The sequence below is a fragment of the Microtus oregoni genome, unplaced genomic scaffold, assembly GCF_018167655.1.
Source record: "Microtus oregoni isolate MIOR12 unplaced genomic scaffold, Mior012 000012F_ref0000307, whole genome shotgun sequence".
Classification (NCBI taxonomy): Eukaryota; Metazoa; Chordata; class Mammalia; order Rodentia; family Cricetidae; genus Microtus; species Microtus oregoni.
In genome coordinates, this window is record NW_024543071.1 from 30,060,330 (window position 1) to 30,079,134 (window position 18,805).

The following is an 18,805-nucleotide window of genomic DNA, read 5'->3' on the forward strand; positions in this document are numbered from 1 at the left end:
CCCATTCTAATAATAACCATATATAACCTTAATTGTCTCATCAAAGCCTCTCTGCATATATACTCATACCAGAAGATAGATTTTCAAAACATGAATTTTAATATACTGGTATGTAAATAGAGGGCACAAATAAGTCCACATCAGATTTTCAAGACCATTCCTGGACTGTCTGGTTTACTCTGGTTTTTTTTACATTTATTAATTTTTTTATGTGTTATAACACACATGTGGGAATCAGAGGACAATTCTCCCTCCCCACCTGGCGTTGCTTCTTTTTTTTTTTCTAACTCCTGGGGCTGGAGTAGCAGACTCAGGTCATCAAGCTTGGTGGCAGGCAACCTCACACTCTGAGCAAGTTCTGACAAGGGTGTGCTTGGTCACATCACACTCACTCTCTGGATTTCTTTTGTATATTTTTATAATTAAAATTCATTCAGCATATCTGCTGGCATTGGGCAATATGTCTATCAATTTCAGTCGACCTTATTCCCTTAATGGTGTTGGGGATAGACTCCAAGTCCTTATGATAGGTCAGTGCTATTGTCAGGCTCCATCCTAGCCCCTGGACCACTTTCCCTTTCTAACCCATGACTTTTCTCCCATGAATAATTCAGACGAACTGCCGTATTCAAGGATTGTATTTTGTATGCAGCACCCACTTTTTAAAAAAAATCTGTGGGGTTTTGTTTTTGGTCGTGTGTGCATGTGTATGTGTGTGTGTGTGTGTGTGGCTGGAGAGACAACTCAGCAGATAAAGAGGCTTGCCACCAAGTTTACACAGCTATAGTAGAGATAACATTCTCTACCCATGGTTCTAATAGCCACACTAACCCTAGCTCTTACACCTTCCTAATGCACTTGTCTCCCTGAATTCCAGGGCTCTCCGATGTTTATGGCAGGAACTCTAGGGTCCTGCTGACTCTGGATCCAGTGGATAAGGAAGTCCATCGCTACTATCACGCAGGGAGCACACATGACTAAAGATATGGGAAACAGGAGGGAGTCAGCAGGATGTTCCCGTCCTTCATTGTCTTGACCGTGACTTGAAAGCACGGTGACTCAGGTGACTGTTCTGGAGCGGACTACAACACTGAGCAGCTGTATATTGTTAGGGGATGCCGATCCTCAGACCCTGAACTTTCTATGACCTCTTACCTGCTGGAGTAAACAACTTGTTTTCCTATGCTTGCAGCTGCTCTGAGCCCACGTGAGACCCTCATGAGCTCCTAATAACAAGGAAGTGGTTTCTGGTGGGCTTGCAGTAGAAAATCCCCAGAGCTAGGGCATGGCCACTAATCAAGGAGAGCCCTATATAGGCTGCCCTGAAACACAACAAAATTGACATTCTTGCTTCAAGAGTGACCCATGTCTCTGTGTTTTTTAATCCCCAGACCCTTGCCCAAACGCAGTTCCAGACAGTGCAGGCGCCACAGTATACCTTCTGCAGCTTAGCGGTCTCCTCTGTAATATCTACTCTTTTCCCACTTTCTTCATTCTTGCTTCCTTGGAATTGTGCCTTCCCCCATCCTACAAATCACCACAGATGATTTGCCTCTGTTTGGTGGCATCAGTGGGGGAAATTGAAGCTAAGAAAATGGATTTAGGAATTAGTCCTAAAAAATAAACTTCCAGGATGAGATTTCAGTTACCTACTTGATTGAAGACAATAGGCAGTCCACTGTTGATGGCGAGCCCTTCATAACCCCACAGGGAGACCACAATTGATGAGCCAGTGGTTAATTGGAAAGGAAGTTCAAGGCGCTTGGAGATCAGTGAGCAGGAAATAATAATCATAAGGCTTATGAGATGGGTGGCTGTTTGTGTAAGTCATATAAAAAGAAAACAGTACACTCAGGACAGCGAACTGCCAGTTTAAATACCCCCTGGACTCTAAGTCTCAATAGCAGTTAGGTATCGGGATAGAAGCAGTTGAAATCATATCCAAACCCTAATTATAAAGATAGTAGAGATGTACAAAATACAGCTGCATCTTGAATGAATATACCACGCTAAAGCTGACATCTAGATGGTGAGGCGGGCATTTAGACCCGGGGTAAGGACATTTAAATAAGCAAAACTAAGGATGCTGAACTGGAAATGTCCTTGAGTGTTTCTGGGCTAATGGATTTTCTCTGATCCTTCTCATCAGTGGAGAGCAGTTCCTCCTTGCCTTGAGACTGAACTTCAACTGAGGCAGGCACCCAACTGGTTGATAACTGTACCACTCGAAAGCTGCCTCCACCAAATTTGGTTCGATTGTTTGGGCTTTCTTAGTTGGTGTGTGTGTGTGTGTGTGTGTGTTAGTGTTAGTTTTTTGGTTTAGTGTGGTTTGTTTTTTCAAAACAAGCTTTCTTTGCATAGCTGTGGCTGGCTTGTAACTCTGTAGACCTGCTAGCCTCAAAATCAAGAGATCCACCTGCCTCTGCCTCTCAAGTGCTAGGATTAAACATGTGTGCCACCACTGCCTGGCTCCAAATCTGATTCTTTCCTGGCCAATAACCTGGATCAGTACAGTATACCCTGCAAGGGAAGATGAAGACTCCACTTGAAAAGGAAATAGCTTACCTATAAAACAAATAACAGACTCTGGCAATTATATATGACAGGAAGCAGGAGCATGTGTGAGAGTGGATTATGAAGTGCCAGACTGGGGGAAGACCCCAGTGCTGGGAAGAAGAGGCTTCACTAGTAGAGGGCAGTCTCCATGACTAAGGGACTCGGTGTTCTAGGACCTAGAGGGTTTTTTGTTTTTTGTTTTTTTTTTTTTGATAGGGTTTCTCTGTAGTTTTGGAGCCCATCCTGAACTCGCTCCAGAAGGTGTGCCACCGCTGCCTGGCTGACCTAGAACCTTTTTTGACACACATTGGCTAGTTGGCTCCTTGACATTTGCACACGAGCGGCTTAGAATCTGTGAACTAAAATTACCAGACATCTTGACTACACTGAGCAAAGGGGATGTGGATCAGAGAAGTAGCAATATAGGAATGGATTTACCAGAAACGTCATTACTGTGCTCTTTTGGAAGAAACTGAGGGATGTCTCCATCCCTAAGGCAATAGAAGATATTCTAGAACTAGATACATTAGTTTATTTAGGACCACGGGGACATTTATTTTCTGCAAGCAAGGCTTATAGATGTGGCCATGGAGTTAGACTGCCTAATATCAGTAGGATGACAGGGTTCCAGAATGACAGAAACCAGTGTCAGGACTTAATTCTGAGAGGCAAAATAATTGTAATTATTATAACAGGCATCCATGCCAGAGTAGCAATTAGAATGCTTTAATCGACACATATTTGTGGCTATTTTAGGGGAAAGGCAGATGGAAAACTGACAAGGCTATTGTTTGATTTGTAAGATGAAAGAAAGTTAAGACATGAAGAGCAGCAGGCTGATGTCAGTGTTGCAGCGGGAACCCCGCCAAGTTTCAGGAGCTAAACTGAGTCACACACCACCCAGAGTCTCCTGATGAACTGTGAGAACCAAGAGTCCCCTGAGAAGGATCTTGACAATGCTTCCCAAGTAAATACTCTGAACCTTTCCTAAATGGACTCTGAGCATTTGCAAGAATAACTGTGCTAGTCTATCAACTTGCACTGGGAAAGATCCTGAACTGTGGACTAAGGGCTCAGCATCCTCCCACCTCAATCATGACCCTATATCCTAAAGGTTCCACAGCTTCTCAGAGCAATGCCACCCAGCTAGGGACAAAGTGTTCAGACTCTCGTGTCTGGAGACAGTTCAAATGCTCCCTGTAAAAACTGCACCAGATCTGTGAATATACAGTCTTGTATCTTTTCCTCTTTTTCAGCTTCCAGTGTCTTTTATCCCTCACTCTTGACTCCTTGGTACGGAATCTCCAATGAACTAGCACCAGGACTGTTTTGTGTTCTGTTTTCACAGAAATTTCAGCTTAGAGAATGGTCTTCATACTCTCTTTAGCAACTAAATAGATCTAGAAAGCAAACAAATGTGTAAGCAGAAATCATTTTTGAAAGACAGCTTCTCTTCACTGTTTATATGAATAGTTACAGAATGCGGTACAAATAAAATATTGTTATTGAGAGTTACCTTTTGAGTACCTGAATAGCATCTAATTATTTTTATTTATGCGTACCTTTAGTGTCAGCAAGCTAGTGTTTGGAACATTCTTTTCAAGGTAACAAAGAGTAAATATTCAAGTCTCTGCACCGGAATTGAGTTATAACTGGTCCTTTGACTTGGAAATAGTTTAAGGAGACCATTGTCTTAGTTACTGTGGGAAGGAGAAGGGAGGAGTCAGGAGGCACCAGCCAGACACAGAGTGAATAGGAGATGAATGTGCCATGATAATAAAAGTACCTCCACATGGCAGAGTGTAATAAGGAATTAATAAGAAATATGAGTTAACTTAAAATGCAAGAGCTAGTTAGTAATAAGCCTGAGTGATTGGCCATGCATTTATAAGCAATATCAAGACTCCAAATATTAATTATTTGGAAGCAGCTGCCAGGTTTTTGGTGTAAATGGAGACTGCTCTTTTATTTCCCAGCTGTCAGACCTGTATCAAACAAAACTATACTAATTAAAACACTGCTTGGCCAATAACTCAGGTGTATTTCTAGCTAGCTCTTACATCTTGAATTAACCCATTTCTATTAATCTGTGTAAAGCCATGAAGCTGTGGCTTACCAGTAAAGGTTCCAGTGTGTCCTTTCCCTTAGGCAGGTAAAGAGTGTCTCTTTGACTCCGCCTACTCTCTATATATATCTCTGTTTGGATTTCCCTCCTGGCTTTACTCTGCTAAGCCATTGGCTGAAGCAGATTTTTAATTAACCAATGGTAATAAAACACATTCACAGCATACAGAGGGAAATCCCACATCAGGCAGGCAGGAAAGAAACATTCGATCACATAACACTGTACTGGCTGGGTTTGTGTGTCAATCTGACATAAGTAAGGCTCATCAGAGGAAAGAGCCTCGTTGAGGACATGCCTTGATGAGATCCAGCTGTGTAATTTTCTCAATTAGTGATCAGTTGGGGAGGGCCCAGCCCATGGCGGGTGCTGCCATCTCTGGGCTGCTGGTCCTGGGTTCTGTAAGAAGGTGGATTGAACAAGCCAGGAGAAGAAAGTCAGTAAGTAGCTCCCCTCCATGGCCTCTGCATCAGCTCCTGCCTCCAGGATTCTGCTATTTGAGTTCCTATCCTGACTTTCTTCAGTGATGACCAGCAATGCTGAAGTGTAAGCCAAATAAGCCCTTTCCTCTCCAACTGTTGTAATAGGGAGCTGTGGGGCTGCATCCCCAGCACCCCGGCCGCCTGGCTAGCTTATGCCCCGAAATAATTACATGGACACTGTATTCTTTTAAACACTGCTTGGCCCATTCTGCTTGGCCCATTCTGCTTGGCCCATTAGCTCTAGCCCTTACAGGCTAATTCTGATATCCCGATCAACCCATCTCTAATAAACTGTGTAGCTCCAGTCTTACGGGGAAAGATTCAGCATGTCTGACCTGGCGGCTTGCTTCATCGTGTGTGTCTGCCCGGGAGAGCGGAGCATGGCCTCTCTGAGCTCACTTCCTCTTCCTCCCAGCATTCTGTTCTGTTTACTCCACCCACCTATGTTTTAACCTATGAGGGCCAAGCAGTTTCTTTATTGCTTAACCAATGAAATCAACAGATTGATATATGACACTCCCACATCATCCAACTTGCTTTTTAGTCATGGTGTTTCTTCAAACAATAGAAACCCTAACTAAGGCAAACAACAATTTGATCATGGTCCATTTTTTTTTATGTTCTTTAGAATTTCTTTGCAAGTATTTTATTGAGGACTTTTACTTCTACATTGCATTTATTCCAGTTTTTCTTCCTCCCGTTCCTTTTCCTTCTTCTGGAATTCCCATATTGTGTCTATTGGTTTACTTGATGACATCCCACCCCTTAGGCTCTGTTCACTTTCCTTCAGACTGAGTATTATTTGATTTCATTCTGCAGATTCATGATGGAGGAAGGTCATTGGCTAATAAAGGAACTGCTGTGGCCCATTTTATTGGTTGGAAGATAGGTGGGAGGAGTAGGCAGAACAGGACGCTGGGAGGAAGAGGAAGTGAGCTCAGTCTCGACGGCTCTCCTCTGGGGAGCAGACGCCTGAGAGAGACGCCATGCTCCTGGCTCCTAGGCAGACACATGCTATGAAGCTCCGACCCAGGATGAACATAGGCTAGAATCTTCCCGGTAAGACCGGTGCTACAGTTTATTAGAAATGGGTTAATCGGGATATCAGAATTAGCCAGTAAGGGCTAGATAGAAATGGGTCAAGCAGTGATTAAATGAATACAGTTTGTGTGTTGTTATTTCAGGCACAAGCTAGCCGTGCAGGCGGCCGGGGTGCTGGGAACGCAGCCCCACCGCCCCTATTACTACAGATTCATTGATTTTTTTTTCATGGCAGATCTTCCTTTGAATCTCTGCAATGCATCTTCACTTGTTTACAGTACTTTTCAGCTTCCCATTTCTTGGTTTTTTTTTTAGGGTTTTCATAGCCTTATCACAATTCCTATTATTTATTGCATTGTGTTCCTGTGACTTTGTCCCAATCTCCCTTTAGTTCCTTGTGCATCTTGAAAAATAGTTTTCAGAGTACTTGCTTAGTATATCTCCACTAGGCATTTTCGTGAGTTTGTTTTCATTTATTGTCACCCATGGATGTACTAGAGTTATTTGTTTCTTCATATGCATTATGGCTTGCTATAGTATTTAGTTGCCGTTGAAAAGGGTAGACATTTGGACTAATAGTATGGAAGCTCTGGAAATCAGATTCTTGACTCTTCTTCAGTGTCTGTGTGTGTTCTTTCATGACTGTTGACTTTTGTTTTTTTCTTTTTGATTGCTGTAGCCTATCCTGCTGTTCAGCCTAATGTGTACACTTAAGGTCTATTAGGCCTTTTCCCTGGACATATGTGGTTATCATCTTATGCTCTTCCCTATATGTAAGCTTAAATTTTTTTCAGACACATCCCCACACTCTTGTGGGCTTGGGGACCAGCTGCTACCACTATGAAGAAGAATGGATTTGGGTGATGAAGAAGTGAGAAAGGGCTGAGGTCGATAGTGGAGTTGGCAGAGTGGTGTGCAGCAGCCTGCAATTTACTAAGACACAGATGCAGCCCCCAAACATGCTGCAGCTGCAGGATTGCCCTGGCTCTGGGCAAGGAGGAGGCCTGAGATGAGGAACAGTTCACTTTCTGGACCTCCTCTGAAGGACCACCATGGTCCATGATTTCACTGAGGGCCATGTGTGGGTCAGTGGCCCTGATGTGGCCAGGGCCAGGTTGTTATCCTAGGCTAGTGTTACTACCTAGTGCATACTGAAGTCCATGTTCCATGCCACGACCTGAAGCCATGCTGCTGCCAGGGGCCATGTTGATGTGTATGGCCTGAACTGCCACCTGATGCCATGGTAATGTCTGGATCTGAGCTGCCACCAAGGACCATGTCTGTATCTGAGGCCCTCCTACAGCTGGGGTCTGTGTTGATGTCCATAGCCCATGTTACCACTGAAGGTCATGTGGATGTCCATGGCCTATGCTGCCACCTGAAGCTATGTTGTTTGTGTGCCATCGGGGCTCCACTGATCTGAGTGACCTGCACTACCACCTGAGACCATGTGATGTCCAAGCCCATGCTGCCACAGAGGACCATGTCTGGGTCAATGGTCTTATTGCAGCCAGGGTCTCAGTTGATGTCCATGGCTCATGCAGATGTCCATGGTCTGTGCTACAGCCTGAATCCTGTTGATCTCTATGGTCTGGGCTGCGTCCGAGGTCCTTGTTTGAGTCTGTGAGCCCGGGGCTGTGTTCATGGCTGTGCTGTCACCAAGAAACACATGGAAGGAAGTCCATGATCCATGCTCCTGCCGACTATAAAGAGCAAAAAAGCTACTCTGGCAGTGATCTGATGTCTGCAGATCTACAGTTGAAAAAGAGGGACATGGAAGGCTTCTGTGATAATCCCCACCCTCCAAGCCCCCCAAAAATAACAGCTTAAACAGGAAGCTATCAAAGAAAACTCTTTAAAAGTGTGATAAGGATGCTGAATTGTAGCTCTCCACAATAGATGGCTTTGGGTGGGACATGGGAGGGGAAGGACCCAGTTCTATTTAAGGAGTAGGCCACTGAGGTTTGACCACACTCCAGGCAGCATCATGGAAGGACCGGGAAGTGAGTGTGATCGTGTGTATGATGTGCGATTCCCAAAGGATCAATAAAAACATGTTGAAAAAAGTTCCTGCTAATTTTGTTTTTAAATTTTCTTTACATATTTATTTACTTCTACTGTTACTTCCTTCTTTCCTTTCTCTCTTTCTGTGGTGCTGGTGATCACGTCTAGGGTCCTGTCAATGCTTCTCAGGTTATCCACCACTGCACGGCATCCTTAGTCTCTGTGCACTGGTCTGTTAAACACCCCAGAGATTACTTTTGCCACAGTGGGGAGGTAAAACGGTACTGGCTTCCCGTTTCCTCCTGTGCACATCTGTGATCAGACGCAAGAATCAACAACGTGCTGGTGTTCTGTATTTGGAAGACAGCTCTCTGCCAAACCCGACTCCTATAAGCTGTATTCAGAACACTCAGTGAGCATCGACTTAGCTGCCTGACACAAAGGGTCAGGTAAGGATCAGCTGCTAGGAATTAAATTTCAAGAAAATTAACCACAATTTACAGTTCAAGCCTTATACTTAAGGTTGCAGTATCTCAGTAGTTTCCAGAGTCCATAAACTATCCCATCCAACAATTTTGCCAGTGAGACTGTTGTCTGGGTCAGAAGACAAAATTGCTGTGCTTTATTTTTATTTTTCTCTCTTTTTTTTAAATTCATTTTACAGCCAAGCGGTGGTGGCGCACACCTTTAATCCCAGCACTCGGGAAACAGAGACAGGTGGATTTCTGTGAGTTCAAGGCCAGCCTGGTCTACAGAGCTGGTTCCAGGACAGGCTCGAAAGCTACAGAGAAACCCTGTCTCAAAACAACAACAACAACAAATAAAATAAAATAAAATTCATTTTACGTAGCAACCACAGTTCCCTCTCCCTCCTGCTCCCCCACACCTCCTCCAATCCCCTATCCACTCCTTAGAGAGGGTAAGGCCTCCCATGGGGAGTCAACTAAGCCTGGAATATCAAGTTGAAGCAGGACCAATCCCCCCAACCCCCACATCAAGGCTGAGCAAGATATCCCACCGTAGGGAATGAACTCCAAAAAGCCAGTTCATACACCAGAGATAGATTCTGGTCCCACTAGATTCATAGTCCATGAATCCCACTAGCTCAGGTCAGCTGTCTCCTGTGGGTTTCCCCATCATGACCGTGACCTCCCTCAACCCCGCCTTGCTCATATAATCCCTCCTCCCTCTCTGGACTCCAGGAGCTCGGCCCAGTGGTTGGCTGTGGATCTCTGTATTTGCTTCCATCAGTTACTGGATGACAGTTAGGGTAGTCTGCCGCGCCAGCGCAGCCTGGATGCCAAGTCTGAGCGAAGGACGAAAGGATTAATGAAACACACACTCTGGATGTTGCAGAATCAGAAGCCTTTTATTGTACATCACCAAGGGGGTTTTATACCTAACCCAGACAGGTGAGTCAACAGGATGGAGACCTCACCGCCGGATCCCTGGGTTAGGGCCAAGACAATGAGTACTCAGGAAGCAGGGTTGGTAAACAACTCTGAAAGTAAGGAACTTGTAAGTTTCTCAGAAACCCAGAACAACAAGGTCAAGAAAGGTCACCAACAGGGGAGGTGAGTAGGAAGGCCAGGTCCCCAACAGTAGTCACCAATCTGATTACAGAAGGCTGGTTCAGGCACCTTCTCCACTATTGCTAGGAGTCATCACTGGGGGCATCCTTGTGGATTCCTGGAAAATTCCCTAACACCAGGTTTCTCCCTAACCCCATAATGGCTCCCTCCATCAAGATGTCTCTTTCATTGCTCTCCCTCTCCACCCTTTCCCCAACTTCATTCTGTTTCCTCATGTTCTCATATCCCTTCCCCCGCCTCCAACCCCAGTTTACCCAGGAGAGCTTATCTATTTCTCCTTCCTGGGGAAATCCATTTCCCCAGAAATTTCATGATATCATTTTTTTTTGTTTGTTTGCTTGTTTTTTTTCCCCCCTGCAAATGTACATTTTATTTAGCCATTCTTCAGTTGAAGGGCATCTAGGTAGTTTCCAGGTTCTGGCTATCCACACACCTGTAAATACCTGATTTTTGACAAAGAAGCAAAAATTGTAGTGGAAAAAAGAAAACATCTTCAACAAATGGTGCTGTCATAACTTGATGTCAACATGTACAAGAATGCAAATAAATCCATATATATCGCCATGCAAAAAACTCAAATCCAAGTGGATCAAAGACCTCAACACAAATCCAGTTACACTGTACCTGACAGGAGAAAAAGTGGGAACTGCCCTTGAATGCACTGGCACAGGAGACCATTTCCTAAATATAACACCAATAGCACAGACACTGAGAACAACAATTAATAAATGGGACCTCCTGAAACTGAGAAGCTTCTGTAAGGCAAAGGACAAGGTCAACAAGATAAAAATCTCTTACTTTCCAATCATCTCTCTACAGTCAACTCGATAGAGTATTGCTCATCCTTCTTTCTTATAATTTAGTTCATGCAAGAATTGCAATTCTATAACCCAGGTGTGACTGGTCTTACTCCTTAGCACCACCTATACACTATGTCAACATTCTCTTAGTGGGTAAGGCCATCAAACCCATCACTTAACAGAGGCAACTTGTGCAGTTTGGGGTCAGTGGTTATAGCCTACCCCTCAGTGATAAGTTTTCCTCAGATCTGGAAGTTTGCATTTTTAATTGGATTATGAGGTAAAAACAAGTGCCACAGAAGCCTCCAGAAGTTTCTGGTAAACTTTTTGAAAGTAATGCTGTGGTTATATATGAGGCTTGGTGGGCTAGCCCCATCCTTACCACGAAGCATGTGCCAAGTGAGACAGAACATTCAACTCTTGTGTCTTGGTTCATTTAAGCTGCTATAACAAAATAGTATAGACTGGTTTATAAACGACAGAAACGTATTTCTCATTGTTTTGAAGGTCAAGAACTCCAAGACTGAGGCAGAAGGGTCACTGTTTCCTAACCCATAGATGGCACTTTTTAAATTGTATTTTCCTACAGTGGAAAGGGCAGATGAGTCCTTGAGTCCACTTATAAGAATATTCGTGAGAACTGGGGTGCCCCATCCAGTCTTAATACGAGGGGAGGTGCCTAGTCTTACTGCGACTTGATATGTCATATTGGGTTGATATCCATGGGAGGCCTGCCCTTTTCTGAATAGGAATGGAGGAGGAGAGGATGGGGGTGCAGAGGGGAAATGGGGGTGACAGGGAGGAGAGGAAGGATGGAAGATTGCAGTTGGGATATAAGAAAGAATGGAAAAGAAATCCACACACACACACACAAAAAGAATATTCATGAGATTTTATTGCCTCTTCATAGGTCACATCTCCCTGCATTATCACCATGGCAATTAGATTTCAAGATATGATGGGGGAGGGCCGACTGTTTAGGCTACCTTCTAATCTCTACTCTCTAATCTCATATTTCTGCTAATATGGGTGATGCAAGACCAGAAAATGTCAAGTCACAGGAATTCTGGTCACTATTCTGCAGCCAGTGCTTCTCAGGGTTGAGTCAACTTAGCAATGGGCATCTTTGAGCCTACCTATACTCCAGGAGCTGTTGGAAACTACATCCTAAAATAGATTTAAGATAAACTGCAAAATCCAAAGGCCAAAGTGCATAGAGGTGATTATGAAGATACACGAGACAAGGAACTGAGGGAACCCAACACATGAGGTAGAAGCAGAAGGGGAAAAATGCAGTGGAGAGAAATCATTATAAACCAAACCCATGTTTTTGAAGGCATTTTGTATGACCCCTCCCCCATCCATTGTTACAGCTATGCTGAAATCAATTTAAAATCCAAAAGCAAAACGAAATGTGCCATTTCTGTTTCACAGTTACACATTCTGATCACCTTGCAAATGTAGTCATCTGTTTCTTCCAGAGTGTTGGTTCTCACCCTGGGAGATTCCCTCTCTAAAATTGTTCTTAGTCTACTTCTCTGGCCACTGTCGCCTTTGAACTGAAGTGCTCCAGTCTGTCCTCATTTCCCCCAGGGTTAAGTACCACAGCCTGCAGAACTGCAGAGGGCTACTTACTGATGCTTTGGGCCTGCTTTTCTCCGTACCCATCACTCACCATGCCCTTCCATTTCTGGTTTCAGTGACTTCCAGGTATTTCCTGGAGTATGTCTTCCGGTGCATTCCTTCATGGCTCAGTTCTCTGCACACCATATGAATGCTCTGCTTGTGTCTATCTGGCAAACTTCTACTCTTTCTAAGATTTTATGCTTCTGTGAAGTTTATTTTCCCCCCAAGACAAGTTTTCCCTGTACAGTTCAGGCTGGTTTCAACCTCTTAATCCCCTACCTTAGACCTGCAGGTACACTCACCACCATGGCTGACTCTAGTCTTTGTTGACCAGGACAGAATTGAACACAACCTTCCAGAGGACTTTGTCTGTGGCACACAGCTCTGTTTAGGCACCTACCACACTACAATCACAATTGATCCAGCAATCTGCATGTTTCTAAAGAACGTGGACCACATCTACATAATCTTTTTCTTTTCTTTTCTTTTTTTTTTTTTTTTTGGTTTTTCGAGACAGGGTTTCTCTGTAGCTTTGGTGCCTGTCCTGGAACTAGCTCTTGTAGACCAGGCTGGCCTTGAACTCCCAGAGATCCGCCTGCCTCTGCCTCCTGAGTGCTGGGATTAAAGGCGTGTGCCACCACCGCCGGGCCACATCTACGTCTCTGTGCCTTCTGGCGAGGTACGTACAGATCCTTACACACAGGAAGGCCTGTTTATCTTTGAGTACCTAAAATGCTTTGGACAAACATTATTTTTGTTTAAAATCAGAAGGTTCCTGTGCCAGTTTATACTGCTAATAATCTCTTGGATCCAAGATTTAATATCTAAAATATGTGATAATCTTGCATTAATTTAGTGAGAATGTATTGACTACCTACTTTAGACATGGTAGGATAATCACTGATCAACAAAATCAGAACTGTGCTTTACTGGTCTCATGGAATTGGGAATTTATTGAAGATATTCAGACATAGTGGAACATAAACATGAGTACTGTAGTCCCGGTACTCAGAAGTCTGAGGCAGGAGGATCAAAAGTTTGAGGACAGCCTGGGCTATTATATAGTGAGACCCCCATCTCAAAAAATTATTGAAAAATGTTCTTTCATTCTTATGAGTTATTAAATAAGGGAGAATGTATTTTAGGTGTGGCCCCTGGTACCAATAGGACTATCCACAACGCGAGCCTTTCTGACTGTAGGTTGCTGCCCATCGGCTTATTTTTCACTCTTTCTTGTTGATTTGTCTTTTGTTCTTCAGCCTAGAAAACTATCTCAGTCGATAACTACAATAAACCAAGAAACAAACAAGCAAAAGACTTGTACATCTTATTTTAATCCAAGCAAAATATGGCCTTTGGGACTCTGTGGAGGGCTGGGATTTATCAATGGCCTTACAGTTTTACCCAGAGCTTCTGCACTGACAGCAGTATTTAGTTTCACAAAAGGGATGCAAAAGAAACACTCAAGAAACAGCAAAATTGATAGGGTGCTTGGATGGGAGGGCCAGCTTGTAGGCAAGGAAGGGTTAATGAAATGTACTCAAGCAAAGAGCAGAGGGCCCTGAATCAAGGCAGCACAAACGCCTATTTCAATGCAGTGGGAGAAAAGAAGGAAGACACTGGAATAGGTGTTTTGAAAGGGGGAAAACAGGAAACAAAACCCAAACATAAACCAAAACCAAAATGTAGTTCTTGTGAAAATCAGATATTAGAAAGCTTGAACAAACTCAGACCAAGTTTCCACAGGTTCCTATGGAACTGCGACCTTGGGAGGACTGGCTCCTTCTTCCTTCTGAGTTGAAGTTAAAACCAAGGGCAGGTTGAGAGTCAAGCAGAATAATGCTATGCGTTCAGTTAGGCCGATTCAAAGGCATAACAGTCAGCATTATAGGGGGCTGGCAGTCTTTTCAAAAGGTTTAAAACGGAGGTTGGGGAGGCTTAGCTTTCTTAAATCTGGTTATATTGTGTCCCTTAGCTTAAAGGTGATTACTAACTAGCAATTGCTGCAGAATAAGATGCGACTTGTGGTGGAGACAATGCTGCCACAAGGGTCAAATGTCAAACCCCAACTTTAATATACAAAAAGAGCAAAGTACACGCAATGCAAATTTGCATTTTCACTTTGAGTCCAAAATAGTAATTGCCTGAATCAAAGCTAATTTGATTTGCTGAATTAGCCACTCTGAAAAAGTAAAGTTTATAAAATGTAGAGGGGCCAATATTTTTTCCACTTTTCTGGGGGACTTAAGATGGACAATTTTCTTCACTGTTTTTTTTTTTTAAAACAAAAGCTATGAGACCAGGGATGTAGTTCGGGGGTAGAGAAATTGTACAGCACTGTAAAGTGCGGGACTGCATCGCCAGCACTGTAATAAAATAAACGTTGTAGGTCAAGCGGTGCTTGAAGGAAATGGGAAGACTATATAGCCAGGTTATTTCACACCTTTCCACAACCCCAAATACAAATCTCTCTGGCCTTCTAACAGGCTAACAGTCCAAAGAGTTTGGAATCTGGTCTATGACTCCTCTGGACCCATTGTCCTGTCCGTTAAAAGTAACCTCAGAAAAGCTAACAGATACATTTCTTCTAGAAACTCGTGTCAGTCACTACCGTAAAATGTGGGCTTCTCTCTCACTGAAGAGTAGCAAATATCTATTCACAAACGGGCATGCCTGTCATCGAAACTGAACTGTGCCCTCATCCGGAATTATAATAGCTTTACCATCGCTGGTTATTTGCTGGTTTTGTTTGGCATGTGTGAAGAAGGAAGAGGGCTTCTGGGCCGGTTTGGCAGCCACGCAAGGCTAACAAAGGGCTCACTCTGGCTTCAGGACAGAAAGCAGTTGATCTCCAAGTCCTGGAACAGTTTTACACCCACTCCCCGGAACTGAGTGTGGATCACTGCCACTAGCTGGTGAAGAAAGGAGGCCATTGCCAAGCTCTCTGCCACCTGCAACTCTTGACTTGACTGTCCCCATCAGCCCTTCAAGAGACCTGAAAGCAGACGAATTCTTCATGTCTTCAAGCTTCCTGCAGATGGCAGAGCCCACAGAGGATAGGGCCGTTGAAGTCTTCTGCTTCATGCAGGTATTGGAGGCCTGGACGTCATGCCAGCTCTTGGACAGATTCTGCCTCAGTCCCATCAAGGCCATGCAGCCTAACTTCCTCCTGAGTTCCCCACACCGCTTCTCTTTGGCTGCCAGCACATGGCGTAATGCGAGGATCTCTTCTCCCAGTTTAGTGAGCTCAGATTGGAGCTCCATTTGTTCCGCCTCTGACAAACCCGGTTCTGAAGCTGGGTGGGATTCAGAGGTGGATACAGACGTCTCCGTCATGGCCTTGGGAACAGACAGGGAAACATCTTCATCCAGGGAATCCAGGTCCAGTTCTTGGTAGAGAGAGTCCTGTCCTTGGTTTGGGGACAAATAGTTGGGGCTGGTGGAGTTGCAGTCTAGGTCTGCAGGCTCAGAATTCTCACCAGTGGGACAGGACACTAGGTGAGCCAGCTCCATATCTTGGGAAGTAAAACTCATTGGGCGGGCTGGCTGGCTAGTGAGTCTACGTCCTTGCGAGGAGTGGACACTTCCGGTGGGGATCCACTTCCTGTTGGTGGGGGTTGGATGTGCGGGAGGTGGAAGTCACAGAGGTGGGACTTCCGGCCCAAAGGGCTGCCAGTCATTCAGCAAATCTCTCAATTACGGAATGCTCTGTGGAGGTATTTCAGGGGCTTGTTTCTACATCACAAGGACCTTGTGAGGTAGGCAGAGCTCAGATTATTATTGAGAGAAATCTCTTTTCCTCTAGTAGTAGTGACATAGGCCGGGGTGTTCACATCAAATTGTGTGGCGTCACTTTTCTACCACACGAGAGTTTTTCAGACCCCTGGAAATCAATAAGCAGTTACTCTAACAGAAATTTGAGAGGAAATCCAGCACATAATACAAGTAAGTAAGATGGAGTGTAGCGCTCAAAGCCTCCAGACTTGCCTACCTCCCTGTCTTCTTGACCCAGGTTTCCGAAAAAGCCCTGAGAAACCATGGACTCTTAAGATAGATTTGAAAGTAACCAGTAGTGGGTAATACAATCTCAGTGAAGTATCAGGAGTGCCAGGGGACTGCAAGGCAGCGTTCAGAGTAAGTCTGGGCAGCCATGAGTGGATGGGAACAGTAAACCTGGAATAGTGGGGTTGGCTTAGGTTTTGCTTTGTTTTAGAATTAAGCTCATTGAAAGCAAAGACCTTGAGAATTTCGGGATAAAACATTTGCAATGTCAGCATGGATTTTTAATACTGCGATTGTTTTCTTTTCCATACTGCATCTATTCATGTTTCTGAAAACAAGTCTGGCTATTTTTAACGGTTGCCGGTTGTGGGAGCTAGTCCGACCAGCAAGCCAGAGTCAACTAGACGGAGTCTGAGAGGGTAGCCAGCTTCTTCCCTCAGTTCTCCCAGAGTTTGTAAATCACGGGCAGAGGAATCAGAACACTAATCCAGGGAAGGCATGTGTCAAGTATCCCGTAGCTCCTTGTCTGGTTGCCTGTTCCCAGGAAATACCCTTATCAAGTCATAGAGCTGATGATCTTGTAGAACAGTCTGCTCATCTTTGCGAGCATGACATTGTGGAACATAATTCATCCCTCCACACACTTAAGGAATTTGCTGTGCCCATGTCTGTGTGTCTACATCTTAGCCAATGTTAGCCCTCTCGGGTTTATATTCAATAAGCCTTTTACCCCACCTCATAATTCTTATAATAATAATTATTATTTTATTATTATTATTTTACTAGGGAGGTGTGCTTCCCTGGTTTATAAAAGGATAATTTTTTTGAGAGTATGAAGACTGGTGGGATTTGGCTATATGTATGAAATTTTGAAAAATACAGTAACATGCCCCGTCCCTAAACAGCGTTTTCTTCCTGGATAGACTTTTCCTTCTTTACCTGGTTTAAACTCTAGCGGTTTCAAAACTACTTCCAGTCTCTGACAGCACTCTGCTCATCCAGAGCTGATAATGAAAGGTTTTCAAAGTGAGAAGTCCCTGGATTAAACTAGTTGACATGGACCATACATTGATCATTCAGAACTGATATTTCAAATTACTGGGTCAGAATTTCCACCTGCTATTTTCCTCCTTGGATTGTTTAGACCACTGACCTCACTGTCCATTTTCTTGTATTTATGTTTCCCTCCTCTTCGATTAAAAACACGAATTCTTTGTTAGCTTTGATTCTATTTGATGCAATAATTTTTATTCTCTCCTAGGAAAACCGGGTTGGCCCTTTTCGAACACTTGTTTCCAAATCCCAGATCCAGGCATGGCAAACAAAGGAGGGCCCCTAGCATAAACCGCATAAACCGAGATCAGTAAGTGGCGAAGTGGAACGGTCTAGTTTATTAGGCTTTTGTTTAACTATATCCAGAAACATTTATATTTCGAGATACATCTACCAAACTAAACTTAATTTAATTCCTAATTGATTCCTTCATTAATATAATTCCTAATGAGTTGTTTTTAAAAGCTATCCTTTTAAGGTGTAAAAGTAGCAAACAGTGAAATAATCTGTGTGATATAAAAAGACACAAAATTCCTCATCAGAAACTAATGAAAGCTTTTTGAATCTATTTAGGCAACACCAACAATCAATTCAGGAAATGGTGGTTTTTCTTTTTCTTTTTTTTAAAAAATATTTATTTATTTATTATGTATACAATATTGTGTGTGTGTGTGTGTGTGTGTGTGTGTGTGTGTGTGCAGGCCAGAAGAGGGCACCAGACCTCATTACAGATGGTTGTGAGCCACCATGTGGTTGCTGGGAATTGAACTCAGGACCTTTGGAAGAGCAGGCAATGCTCTTAACCACTGAGCTATCTCTTCAGCCCCCAATGGTGGTTTTTCTATCCTTTGCTTATAACAAAGCCAAAGCTGTTGATGACCTACATTTAGTAAATTATTTACCTCTTAAGAGTGATGGATTTATAGAAGTCTCTCCAAATGTAAAAAGTAAATGAAACTTTAAAGAAAAAATTTCTACTATGTATAGAAACCTATCTATTTTATCAATAAAAATTCCTAAATATAAATGCAAAACAATCCCCTCTACTAGAGAGCCTTCCTATCGAGATGTTTGGACCAGAGATTCCTCTGTATGTACTGGGAAAGGAGAGCATTGTGGAAAATGAGCCCAGAGGGGATGTAAGAATGTAGACAAAGCTGGCCTCTGTCAGAAAAGACTCGGTTCTTTACATGCAGTACATATAGGCTGTCTGCCTCTGCCAACGGAAAATGAGCTTGGCATGTTTCTCTCCTTATGACCTGGAATTCAGAGGACCCTTTAGAAGGGAGCAGGAGCTGGACAGGATTGAGTTTGTCACTGGGTTCTCATGACCCTCTGTTACCTACATCTGTCTGCGTTGCATGCCTTTCCAGCAGAGGCAGAGCCCATGCTGTATTCAGTGGGGCTAGTGGCATGTTTTCCATTGCATGACTCATTAGCAAGAAGGAAAGATTATCTCCAGACTATGCAGCTCTTGAGTACCAGGAGGCCAGTTCTGTCAGGGCAGGGTTCCGAATGTTGGCAGGC

At 43.7% G+C, this 18,805-nt stretch overlaps 1 protein-coding gene across 1 annotated transcript; it reads right to left on the reverse strand.

Annotated features, from left to right (window-relative positions):
• Positions 1–15,040: 15,040 nt before the first annotated feature.
• On the reverse strand, positions 15,041–15,736 carry Tpd52l3 (TPD52 like 3). Its single transcript, XM_041662069.1, has one exon. The coding sequence runs from the start codon at positions 15,734–15,736 to the stop codon at positions 15,041–15,043; it is 696 nt and encodes a 231-aa protein (XP_041518003.1).
• Positions 15,737–18,805: the final 3,069 nt, after the last annotated feature.

Excerpts from the sequence above, each read along its gene's own strand:
- Tpd52l3 (XM_041662069.1), bottom strand. The coding sequence starts at position 15,736 with ATGGAGCTGGCTCACCTAGTGTCCTGTCCCACTGGTGAGAATTCTGAG.